This window comes from Lucilia sericata, unplaced genomic scaffold (assembly GCF_015586225.1).
Source record: "Lucilia sericata isolate MDLA Ls3-8-SP2 unplaced genomic scaffold, ASM1558622v1 Contig001398F_arrow, whole genome shotgun sequence".
Taxonomy (NCBI): domain Eukaryota; kingdom Metazoa; phylum Arthropoda; class Insecta; order Diptera; family Calliphoridae; genus Lucilia; species Lucilia sericata.
The window spans coordinates 107,501-119,400 of record NW_023995336.1 but is presented as its reverse complement, the minus strand read 5'-3'; the positions used below and the strand labels follow the sequence as shown (position 1 = coordinate 119,400).

Genomic DNA, 11,900 nt, shown 5'->3' with positions numbered 1-11,900 from the left:
TTTTTTTTGTTAACTTGATTCTACAAGTTCATTTTTTATTGTATATAGTTTTCTTTTATATTAACTTAATATAAAAACTTTGCAAAAATTAGGAAAAAACGTATATTAATAAAAGTAAAAGGAATACTTAAATCTAGAGTTTTGTATCAGTTTAAAAATATAAATCAAAAGCTAATTGAGGCTATCGCCCGATCAAATGCTTATGAGCTCTTAGGAGGCGGTCTGTAAACACCAACAACTACAGCATGATCACGTTCATAAGGTTCAAGTGTAATCTGTTCCTGGGGTTTCAATTTATCAGCTTGCATCTTTTTGACTTCGGCAGCGAATACAGCTTCAGGCTGGGCGGTCGAATCAATACAAGAGGCTTTGATGGAAATAACGAAATGACCACCATTCTTAAGGAAATGTTGGGCGTTCAAAGCTACAATACGTCCTTGATCGGGTTGGGCAACATCAGCGAATATGGTGTCGACCATACCGACGAGCATGCGATATTTGTGGGGATGACGAGCATCTTCAATGATGGGTATGATGTTTGTACGTTTCTTTGCTACATTAATTAAATCACGACCGGAACGGTGGGAGAATTCGACGGCATAGACCAAACCTTCGGGGCCAACAATATCAGACACATGGGAGACTGTTGTACCAGAAGCACCACCCAAGTACAATACTTTAGAGCCAGGAGGCATGTGTATTTTGTCAACACCACCCAAGATGGCAGCAGCTAACTTAGAACGGAAAGGATTCCATACTCTGTATTCAACTTTCTCACCATTTGTTTCGACTGAAATGCGTTTTTCTCCATAAACTTCGGAGCCAGGTACGAAATTGCGCGTAACCAAAGCATCTTCCTTGCCACGAGCAATGAAAACACCTTCATGACGATGGGGCTCAATAACAACTGTTTTGCCGCCCTTGAAGCCTCCGGCACCGCCTCCACGGCCACCACCACGACCGCCACCTCCACGGCCACCACCACCGCGACCGCCACCACCTCCTCTACCACCAAATCCACCGCGACCGCCGCCACCTCCACGGCCACCACCGCCTCCTCTACCTCCAAATCCTCCACGGCCACCGCCGCCACCACCTCCACGACCACCACCGCCTCCACGGCCACCAAATCCACCGCCACCACGGCCTCCACCGCCGCCGCCACCACCTCCTCTAGGTGAGAATCCTGGTTTACCCATATTTATTTTTTATTTAAAATTTAATTTATAAAAAAATGTGAAAAAATTTCTAGCAACACGACTACACGCGGACTTCAATTTCTATAAGTTTTACCACGTGCGTGTGATATTAAACGGTATTCAACGTTGTGTGAAGAAGAAAAGTACTATTCAACACTGTTTACTTAAGTAAACTAAACACAGCTCACATATGACGTTTTCCAATTGGTAGGGTTGTATTTATTACAAAATGGTGGTTAGACTGAAAATGCAACACATAATCGCCAAAATACCCTTAATTTTGTTTCTAAAAGTATAATTTTTTAATATTTACTGTGTTTTGTTGCTATTATTGAATGTTAACGCTCAAAGTTAGCAACAAAATGAACATTACCTGACTTGGCATTACTTCAATGGAAAAATCAGCTAAATCTTGAAAATATTTGCAATTTCTTGAAAAAAAAATGTCTCTATTTGTTAATTTTTTGTAATATAAATGTTATTTTAAAATATTTTTTTATTATTTGACATCCACACATTCATATTTGTATTTTTATTTTTGAATTGGTAGCACTTTTATCGCAGTTAAAATTAATTTGTATAATTTTACACGTTAACTCCTAACGTGTATAAATTTTAAATTTATATGAAATTGCCTTTGAACGTTAGCAACAAAACACACTATTTTATAACAAAGTATGGAATCATTTGTTCCTATTTAAATTCTATATTTTAAACTTTTAATATTACAATTTTTTTTGAATTTTACTTTGTAGAAAATTTTTATTACAATGCACAAAAATACACCCACCTTCAAGTATAATGAAATTTATTCACAATCACATTATTTTATGAAATTTGCCACAAATGTCTTTCTGGTCCGAGGAACCTAAAATAAAAACTTATGAAGAAGTTTGGAAGAATTTCTTATAGGAATATTCAAACAACGAATATTTATTATAAAATTGTATCAATAGTATTTGTTAGATCATTTGATTGAGAACTGAACTGTTTTTTTATATATTACAATATTTTTCGAATATTGTGAACTATAACCTATTTAGGACATTTTACGATTTGCAAGATTTTTCCACACTCTATGAAGTTCCTGTTAAGACTTTAAAATATTAGGAATTCAAGTTTCTTAACGAACTGCAAGATTTTCGACTTTTTCTAGAGTTTTGGTGAAATTTTTAATAGGAAATACATATTTGTAATTTTATCAACGAATTGCTAAATTTTTCGATAGTTTCAAGATTTTTTGTGTAATCTATGAAATTTTTAGGGCATTTTTCGAATTTACTCTACAAATTGCAAATTGCTATCCACTTGTTTCTAGATTTTTTGTTTTTTTTTTTTTCGATTTTTTCAGAAGTTTTCTGAAATCTTTCAACTGTTTAGGAAATTTTAGAGTTTTTTATGAATTTCATGATTTCTTCGGCTTGTTTGTTCTTTTACGATGTGTTTTAGAGTTTTTGTGAAATTTTTCAACATTTGTTAACTCTGTTATTTATTGGAGTTTTATAAACACTCAAAGTGCCAGGTTATCCCACGTCGGTACAGAGAGGCCTTCAATCGGAGCCCCGAACAATTAATTGATCAAAAGCATTATTTGGTCTCCACCAATTTAATGAAACATAACCTCAAACGAGTAAGTAAAACAAACACAATTAATGCAATAAATTGGAAGCAGTTATATGGAGTAAAAAAAGAAAACTCATTGTCAACAGCGGTTGTAGTTCCAATGTGCTAGCGAGATGCAACTCTGACGAAAGCTTTGTAATTTCCTGTACGATCTAATAGATCTATACTAAGCTTATATCTAAAACATAGAATCATTTATTCGTGCGACAAACTGGATAGGAATGCAGATAATTGGGTCGAAGTGCACTAATACGCTGACCGTTTTCTATTTTACTGCTATCACAAAGGGATCTGGACCCAAGAGTGTCCCTGGTGCTAACAGCAATTGACAACCTGCTAACCTAACCTAATTCTCAGTTTTAAATCTCATGGAATCTATGTGAAGAATTAGGAAATTAATCTTTGGCACAAAAGAAATCTAGCTAAAAATTCCAATGCTATTGAATTGCGAAAGTATTTTTTTAACTCATTTCATGTAGAAGAAACTAAATAAATACCTATTATTGTCTCTGCAAATATCACGAAAGAGCCAATTAAAAAATACCCGGCAACACTACAGCATTCACAAATACAACTATGCAATTTACTAACTAAACACATCTTCTGTAATAATGTTCGAAATTCGAACAAAAATTTGACAAATGTCAACAAAAACATGGAGGCTGTCAAATTTTCGAAATTCTCCCTTCTTTTCCGCTAAACTGTCAAAAACGTAGGTTGCAATTCTTGAAATTTTATTAAATAATTTCTTGAAAATTTAATTTTCCTAACAATTTTAAAAGAAAATAACAAAAGAATACTACAATACAAAATGTGTCTAATACAATTAAATATTTCTTTAATTTCTTTTCATAACTATAAAAACGATTGCAATGGATTTTAATTGTGGATAAAAATACAAATTTGTATATATGGATTTGTTTATGTGTAATGGATGTTTGGTAAACTAAAGCAGTAGCGTACAATGGCCAAGTCAAAGAATCACACTAACCACAACCAAAACCGTAAGGCCCATCGCAATGGCATCAAGCGCCCAATGCGTAAACGCCACGAATCTACCATGGGTGTAAGTATTAAGTGATTTTATTTGTCATTTGAGTTTGGCACTAATGTTGGTATATTTTTATTTTTTAGATGGATGTCAAATTCTTGACCAACCAACGTTTTGCCCGCAAGAACAACTTGTCTCGCGCTGAAGCCGACAAGCGTTTCAAGGAACGTGTTGCCGAACAAGCTGGCAAGAAGAAGCCCGTTTCCCTACAATAGATTGTTTGTTTATTGCAAAACAGAAGTAGATTTTAATGTAGTGTGAATTTGCATTTGCTGCCTACAAAAAGTTTTTAAGGAATTAAAAAACAACAGAAAATACAAAATATTTTTGTAAACAAACTTGCAAACAATTTATTTTTTTTTTATTACAAAACTTTTAAGAACTTAATAGTATACACTTAACACTTTATGGAATGGTATATATTCCAATTCTTTGGCATATTGGCGTCTGTAATCCCAAAGGAAATGGTCAATTAGTATGGAATTAACATGATCTTTAGATATATTGGGATGTTTTTCTTCTAATACTTGTAACACCTTGTCCTTAACTTGTTCGACTATGTAAATGGAAGCACCTCTTATTTCCACTTCCCGGGGATCACCATTCTTAAGCAATTCATCAGATTTTAATAGCTGCATTAATTCTTCATTGTACTCCAATGAACCAAAATGTACCAACACCTGTGGTACACGGTAGTCAGCAAACATGGTGATTTGGTATAAATCTTTAAATGCACCCAAACCTTCACCCCTGAAACAGGCCCATACATCTCCTACCAGAATTTGAGCTCGTTTGTATAAAGCTACACGTTGGCCACAAAAATCAGCTTCATCCCTAAAGCAGGGGAATTCCTGGACGATAAGTTTAACAAATTTAAAGCTGATCCCTCGGCTGCTTTAACCACATTTTCAAATTTTCCCTGCCACTTCTCCAAAAGTCTCTGACCAACTTCATGAAAACATTTTAAACGTTCTTCCAGCAAAGGCACCATAGTGTTTCCATCATCAGAACGGAATATATGTTTAACGGTGTCCATGGTAATTTTACTATAATACTCAGCATTTGTTATATCCAAGCCTTCCTGCATGGCTCGGTTAAGGGCAGCACAGAGAGCAAAATAGCCGGTATATCCCATTACCTTGTATTTGGTATAATCAGCTGGAATATAATTAAGTCATTCGAATATTATGTTAAAATTTGCTATTTGTATTTGGTACTTACTGGGCGTCCAGAAACAAAAATTCAATGTGTCCACCACAAATATCCATTCCAAAGCATAAGCATCTGTGGGCTTTGGATGCAAATCATGTTGCGAAAAATTGTTTACGTTGATGCGCTGGTCTTGTATGCCTTTGATTATTTCTTGGCAAAGATTCTCAATGCCTTCTGGTTTTACTTTAATATATTTTGCATTTTTCACTATAAATTCTCCCAGATTCTCGGGGTAATAAAGGAATTTGAGACATTTTTTCGAGTAAAAAAAAACAGTTAAAAAAATTTTGCCGCTGGAGTTGCAGACAGAGCCCTGCGCCGACAAATATTAACGGCGGCGGCGACTGACACCAAATATGTCGGCGGCGGCTTAAGATCGACTGTAAGCCGGCTAAGTTTTCAACTACGTTTAGTTTTTAAATTTTCAACAATTTTAAATAAAAACGGAATCCGAGAGATCAGAAAGTGGGATTTTGGAAGCAAATATATTGTTTATAACAACAAAACAGAGCAAGCTCAAAAGTTGTGTGAGAAATTATGCAGGGATGAATAAAAAATTCTTAAAAATTAAAAACAAATCCTTTCTCCAAGTTTTACGAGGATCTGCCGATATTTAACCCTATCCTCCATATAAAACATCTTGCAGAAAATCAGTTTCTAAAAAATTTTGCATAAGAAAATATAAATAGCTTAACGATTTTGATGATTCTAGCTACAATGGTTTTCCAGATATACAATTTGTTACATATGGGAGATTCCACGCAAATTATTGCAATTTCTCTAAATGTTCTTTAGTAAAATTTGAAGACTATAGCTCTAATAGTTTCTCAGATATACGAATTTTTCTATTTAATTCATATGGTAGTTCCAAGCCCCCCAGATGAAAGTCCGCCCTTTTTTCTCCAAAATGTTCAGATGAATATTAAAGTTCTTCGTGCAAAATTTGAAGAATTTAGTTCTATTAGTTTCCCAGTTTCACTTTGAAAACATTATTAGAGTGTATGAAAACTCGCAACTCTAAAGGCAGACTATTCCTATTTTAGCTGTAATTTCTTTATGATTAAAATAAGTAAGGAGTAAGAGTTATATTCGGCAAATCATTTGTCGTAAAAAAGCAAATTTCGGAAGTGGTCATATACATATATATATGGACTTTGATCATTAGATTAATAAGAACGTCACCGTGATTTTCGGATTAGGGACTTAAATGTGGATTTGGGTCAATTATGGACAAAGTTCTCTATAATTTAAAGTACTTTTTTTAATTCTACTATAATTCTATCATAATGATAACTTTTGGTATGATGTATTAGCTATAAACTAATTTTCTGTAAGAGGGTTATAATGGCGGACCGATCCTCATAATTTTATTTTTCATAAATGTAGGATTCGGTTCCTAAAAATGTTTTTTTCGTCGACATCGACATTTGAAAGCCATTTATGTGCGTTTAAGTCATTTTCTGAAGAAGATTTCATATACATATTTACATTACATATTTTCGTTCCAACAAAAATTATTTTATTATGGTATTATTCTGCTGAGATCAATGGTATAATAATAAGTATGTATCCCAAGGATACCCCCTGAATACGGCAATCAGCTTCCGTCCATTGCCTCTAGGTGATAATATACCATGTCACCACTAGCCGACCGACCACCACCCGCCTAGGTGACTAGGGAGGTATATAATTGCCACTCTCTTGTGGGCATTCTTCCAGGAGACCATCATGATGCCTCCTCTTTCTTGAAAAGAAAGACGTTCTTTATAGACCAATAAATAATTTATTAACACCATTACTTCAATTTTTTAATCTTCTAGATCTCACAAATACGCCAAATCTAGATTTCAATAAACACTTTTGGGTATTAAACGAAAACAACACCCGCCTGGAAAAACATTTTCATCATAGTTATTAACAATTTATCTAAATTAAACCAAACACTTGCTGTTTCTTTGCACAATGACCCTCGGTATAGTAGTATAGCGGAAAAATTTTCGGCGGCGACGGCTTTGACATTTTGTTCGGTGGCTAGGCTTAGTCGGCTTAAACCGAATCGGCGTAAGTCTCTGGTTGCAGATAAATAAAATATTTTAACAGGTGTTGATCGTAAACAATGTTGCCGGATAAATTGTTAGAAATGAAAGATAAAGCAGTTTTATGATACTGCAGTATTTCGATAAGTTAAATTACAGTTAAACTGTAACTGATAAATAAGAAAAGAAAAATTTTAAAGAAATGTAAATTCTATGTAAATAAATAATGTATTTGAATACGTACATTTTTTAGCGCGATTGCCATTGTTTATTCCAAAGTCAGTTTTCTTAAGAAAATACACAAATATATGCGTATTTTTACTTTCCAGCTTATAATATGTAAAATAGGGTATTTTTACTTCTCGGTTTTTAATTCCCAAACTCAAAATTTTCTTCTAATTCCGTGTGTCGCTTTCTTCGCACCAATAATGAAAACAAACTTTGAAAACAAAAACAACAGGCAAATTTTGACACATACCATATGGTTAGTGGATAACAGAAACAAATTGCTTGTGAAGATTGAAGATGTTGCACAAGAAGTTCTGTCGTAACTTTATTAATACACTTTGCTTTTGATTAGTTAAATAAGGGAGTTATATCTGTGGACAGTATGCCGATAAGCGAGATAATAAGCAGTTTGTCAACTAATCCATATTTCGGAGCTGGATTTGGTTTGTTTGGTATAGGCGCTGGTGCAGCAATATTGCGAAAAGGTCTGCAAGGTGGTCTGGTACTTTTTCGACGTCATTTTATGATAACTTTAGAAGTTCCTTGTCGCGACAAGTCTTATCAATGGCTTCTTCAATGGATAACTACTAGAGGCGCCAGGGAAACACAACATTTAAGCGTTGAGACATCGTTTGTCCAGAAAGACACGGGGAAAATCCAAACAAAATACGATTTCATTCCTAGTATAGGAAAGCATTTAATGTATTATCGCGGCGTTTGGATCCAAGTGGAAAGGAATCGAGAACAACAGACGCTTGACTTGCATATGGGTGTGCCATGGGAGTCTGTAACTCTTACTGCCTTTGGTCGTAATAAGCAGCTATATTTTGATATTTTAGAAGATGCACGACAACTTGCCTTAGAAGCAACAGAAGGAAAAACTATTATGTATACTGCTATGGGTCCGGAGTGGAGACCATTCGGTCATCCACGTAGACGTCGACCAGTATCTTCGGTTGTTCTAGACAAGGGAGTAAGTGAGCAAATAATTTCAGATTGTAAAGAATTCATAAGTAATTCACAATGGTACACTGACCGGGGAATTCCTTATCGCAGAGGTTATTTACTATATGGTCCTCCTGGTTGCGGTAAATCTAGTTTTATTACGGCATTAGCCGGGGAATTGGAATATGGAATATGTCTTCTCAATTTGTCAGAAAGGGGATTGACAGATGATCGCCTTAATCACCTGCTAAATGTTGCACCAGAACAGTCAATTATTCTATTAGAGGATGTTGATGCTGCTTTCGCTTCCCGAGAAGATGTTTCGAAACAGTCTGCAGCATATGATGGTTTAAATAGGGTAACATTCAGTGGACTACTCAACTGTCTAGATGGTGTCGCCTCTACTGAAGCACGCATAGTATTTATGACCACAAACTACCTTGACCGCTTAGATCCTGCTCTGATAAGACCAGGTCGTGTTGATATGCAAACATATGTGGGTTTCTGTACGGAATATCAACTAGTGGAAATGTTTAATAGATTCTACAAGCAGGAGGATAATTCATCAAATAATTATGCTCTCGATTTTGCCAAGGCTGTGCTAGCTGTTGGCAAACCCGTAAGTCCAGCTCAGATTCAGGGTTATTTTATGAAACACAAGACAGCAGCAGCTAAAGATGTTGTAAATAATTTGTCACAAATTTGGAATAAAGAAAAAATTTTCTAAATTTATTTTTTTTTTGCAAATTTCTATTTATTTTTTATGTTTTTGTTCGTATTGTAAAATACATGTATGTATTATAGTAAATAGAATAGATATTTTAGTCTATAGTCTAGATATTCTAGTCTATAGTCTTGTCTGTAGTCTAATCTATAGTCTAGGCTATAGTCTAGTCTATAGTCCAGTATAGTCTATAGTCAAGACTATAGTCTAGTCTATAGTCGAGTCTATAGTCTAGTCTATAGTCTAGTCTATAGTCTAGTCTATAGTCTAGTCTATAGTCTAGTCTATAGTCTAGTCTATAGTCTAGTCTATAGTCTAGTCTATAGTCTAGTTTATAGTCTATTCTATAGTCTAGTCTATAGTCTAGTCTATAGTCTAGACTATAGTCTAGTCTATAGTCTATTCTATAGTCTAGTCTATAGTCTATTCTATAGTCTAGTCTATAGTCTAGTCTATAGTCTAGTCTAGTAGTCTATAGTCTAGTCTAGTCTATAGTCTAGTCTAGTCTATAGTCTAGTCTATAGTCTTGTCTATAGTCTAGTCTATAGTCTAGTCTATAGTCTAGTCTATAGTCTAGTCTATAGTCTAGTCTATAGTCTAGTCTATAGTCTAGTCTATAGTCTAGTCTATAGTCTAGTCTATAGTCTAGTCTATAGTCTAGTCTATAGTCTAGTCTATAGTCTAGTCTATAGTCTAGTCTATAGTCTAGTCTATAGTCTAGTCTATAGTCTAGTCTATAGTCTAGTCTATAGTCTAGTCTATAGTCTAGTCAATAGTCTAGTCTATAGTCTAGTCTATAGTCTAGTCTATAGTCTAGTCTATAGTCTAGTCTATAGTCTAGTCTATAGTCTAGTCTATAGTCTAGTTTATAGTGTAGTCTATAGTCTAGCCAATAGTCTAGTCTATAGTATACTCTATTGTCTAGTGTATAGTCTAGTCAATAGTCTAGTCTATAGTCTAGTCAATAGTCTAGTCTATTTTGTAGTCTAGTCTTTCTAGTCTAAAGTCCAGTCGCAATCGCTAACAACATGATGATTTTTTGCTCTCCATACGATTGTGGTTAGAATTGTAATCAAGCTGTAAAAGTAACAAAAACAACATTCAAATTTTGACAGATGGTCAATGAACAGAAACAAATTGCCTGCGATTTTAGATGTTGTACAACAAGAAAGTCCTGGTTTAGACTGGACAATTTTACTTGCGCTAGGGAGTTTGAGTTTGAGGGAGAGAATAATTTTATTTCTGTCTTCTTCTCTCTCACATACAAAATCAAAACTTGCGCAATTATAATTGCGCAGTCTAAATCAGGGCTAGGTTCTGCCGTCACTTTATTAACCTAGTAAACAATTTTTTTAGACATGTCTGATGTCAGAAGTTTTCTAAAATAATTCTGTACCCTAATTCTGTAACTTTTCAATGTTTTCAACCGATATCGTTATGTAACAATAAATATCGGTTGACTTAACGATTTATCTATTCTCCATTTTAACGTTAACTATCTATCGTAAATAAATGTATTTTTGTTATTTTAAAATTCTGACCGACAAATCTAAAAATTTTTCCGAATTTCTTCAGACAAACAGTTACGAATTCTCCCATACGATTTTCGTAACATTTCCTAACCGACTTTGGATACGAAATCGCCATCTTGTGCAAATTTTCGGTATAATTTCTGACCGAATTGGTCAAAAATTGTTTACTGGGAATACACTTTGAATTTCAACGTTATGACTGTCTGTGCTTTTGATAAGGTAAAAACAGGATGCCAATAAGTGAGATAATAAGCAGTTTGTCAACTAATCCATATTTTAGTGCAGGATTTGGTTTGTTTGGAATTGGCGCTGGTGCAGCAATATTGCGAAAAGGTCCGCAAGGTGGTTTGGTACTCTTTCGACGTCATTTAATGATAACTTTAGAAGTTCCTTGTCGCGATAAGTCATATCATTGGCTTCTTCAATGGATAACTACTAGAGGGGCGCGAGAAACGCAACATTTAAGCGTTGAAACATCATTTGTTCAAAAAGACACGGGGAAAATCGAAACAAAATACGATTTTATTCCCAGTATAGGAAAGCATTTAATGTATTACCGCGGCGTTTGGATTCAAGTAGAAAGAAATCGAGAACAACAGACACTTGATTTGCAAATGGGTGTTCCATGGGAATCCGTAACTCTTACTGCCTTTGGTCGAAATAAGCAGATATATTTTGATATTTTAGAAGACGCGCGAAAACTCGCAATAGAAGCAACGGAAGGAAAAACAATTATGTATACTGCTATGGGTCCTGAGTGGAGACAGTTTGGGCATCCTCGTAGACGTCGACCAGTATCATCTGTTGTTCTAGATAAAGGAGTAAGTGAGCAAATAATTTCAGATTGTAAAGAATTCATAAGTAATTCGCAATGGTACATTGACAGAGGTATTCCTTATCGAAGAGGTTATTTACTATATGGACCTCCTGGTTGCGGTAAATCTAGTTTTATTACGGCATTAGCCGGGGAATTGGAATATGGAATATGCCTTCTCAATTTGTCAGAAAGGGGATTGACAGACGATCGCCTCAATCATCTTCTAAATGTTGCACCGGAACAGTCGATAATATTATTGGAGGATGTTGATGCTGCATTTGCTTCTCGGGATGATGTTTCAAAACAGTCCGCAGCATATGATGGTTTAAATAGGGTAACATTTAGCGGCCTTCTTAACTGCCTAGATGGTGTTGCATCTACTGAAGCGCGTATAGTATTTATGACCACAAACTACCTTGAACGATTAGATCCTGCTCTGATAAGACCAGGTCGTGTTGATATGCAATCATATATGGGTTTCTGTTCGGAATATCAACTAGTGGAAATGTTTAATAGATTCTACAAACAGGAGG

General features: G+C 35.0%; 5 protein-coding genes across 7 annotated transcripts in view; 3 read left to right on the top strand and 2 right to left on the bottom strand.

Annotated features, from left to right (window-relative positions):
* LOC119611252 (rRNA 2'-O-methyltransferase fibrillarin-like) lies at positions 1 to 1,351 on the bottom strand. The gene has a single exon (XM_037966774.1). It carries the CDS (start codon positions 1,197 to 1,199, stop codon positions 201 to 203), a length of 999 nt encoding a protein of 332 aa, XP_037822702.1. The 5' UTR covers positions 1,200 to 1,351; the 3' UTR covers positions 1 to 200.
* Positions 1,352 to 3,442: 2,091 nt separating this feature from the next.
* Positions 3,443 to 4,211, top strand: LOC119611251 (60S ribosomal protein L29). 2 transcript variants are annotated; one of them, XM_037966772.1, is made up of 3 exons: positions 3,443 to 3,534; positions 3,778 to 3,888; positions 3,957 to 4,211. In XM_037966772.1, the coding sequence occupies exons 2-3, from the start codon at positions 3,787 to 3,789 to the stop codon at positions 4,086 to 4,088; spliced, it is 234 nt and encodes a 77-aa protein (XP_037822700.1). In that variant the 5' UTR covers positions 3,443 to 3,534; positions 3,778 to 3,786; the 3' UTR covers positions 4,089 to 4,211. The 2 variants fall into 2 exon arrangements, with proteins under 2 accessions (XP_037822700.1, XP_037822701.1); XM_037966773.1 differs by having other exon boundaries at positions 3,456 to 3,534; positions 3,775 to 3,888.
* Positions 4,212 to 4,245: 34 nt separating this feature from the next.
* Positions 4,246 to 5,354, bottom strand: LOC119611250 (queuosine salvage protein). The gene is given in 4 exon segments (XM_037966771.1): positions 4,246 to 4,741; positions 4,744 to 5,031; positions 5,095 to 5,305; positions 5,307 to 5,354. Coding segments are annotated over 4 exon segments (1,017 nt in total). The 5' UTR covers positions 5,340 to 5,354; the 3' UTR covers positions 4,246 to 4,256.
* A 2,216-nt stretch (positions 5,355 to 7,570) lies between these two features.
* LOC119611248 (mitochondrial chaperone BCS1-like) lies at positions 7,571 to 9,027 on the top strand. The gene has a single exon (XM_037966769.1). It carries the CDS (start codon positions 7,732 to 7,734, stop codon positions 9,019 to 9,021), a length of 1,290 nt encoding a protein of 429 aa, XP_037822697.1. The 5' UTR covers positions 7,571 to 7,731; the 3' UTR covers positions 9,022 to 9,027.
* A 1,065-nt stretch (positions 9,028 to 10,092) lies between these two features.
* The window catches only part of LOC119611246 (mitochondrial chaperone BCS1-like), a 2,065-nt gene continuing 257 nt past the window's right edge, over positions 10,093 to 11,900 (top strand). Inside the window, exons 1-2 of one of the 2 annotated variants that reach the window (XM_037966767.1) lie at positions 10,094 to 10,769; positions 10,831 to 11,900. The exon at positions 10,831 to 11,900 is cut by the window's right edge and continues 257 nt beyond it. In XM_037966767.1, coding sequence (XP_037822695.1) covers positions 10,922 to 11,900 — 979 coding nt within the window. In that variant the 5' untranslated portion in view covers positions 10,094 to 10,769; positions 10,831 to 10,921. The other variant, XM_037966766.1, reaches the window with a different exon arrangement.

What these genes read in the sequence shown, in the direction of transcription:
- LOC119611248 (XM_037966769.1), top strand. Translation starts at nt 7,732, where the DNA reads ATGCCGATAAGCGAGATAATAAGCAGTTTGTCAACTAATCCATATTTC.
- LOC119611252 (XM_037966774.1), bottom strand. Translation starts at nt 1,199, where the DNA reads ATGGGTAAACCAGGATTCTCACCTAGAGGAGGTGGTGGCGGCGGCGGT.
- LOC119611251 (XM_037966772.1), top strand. Translation starts at nt 3,787, where the DNA reads ATGGCCAAGTCAAAGAATCACACTAACCACAACCAAAACCGTAAGGCC. An exon ending in GCCACGAATCTACCATGGGT is followed by an intron (nt 3,889 to 3,956) that starts GTAAGTATTAAG and finishes TTTATTTTTTAG; the next exon opens with ATGGATGTCAAATTCTTGAC.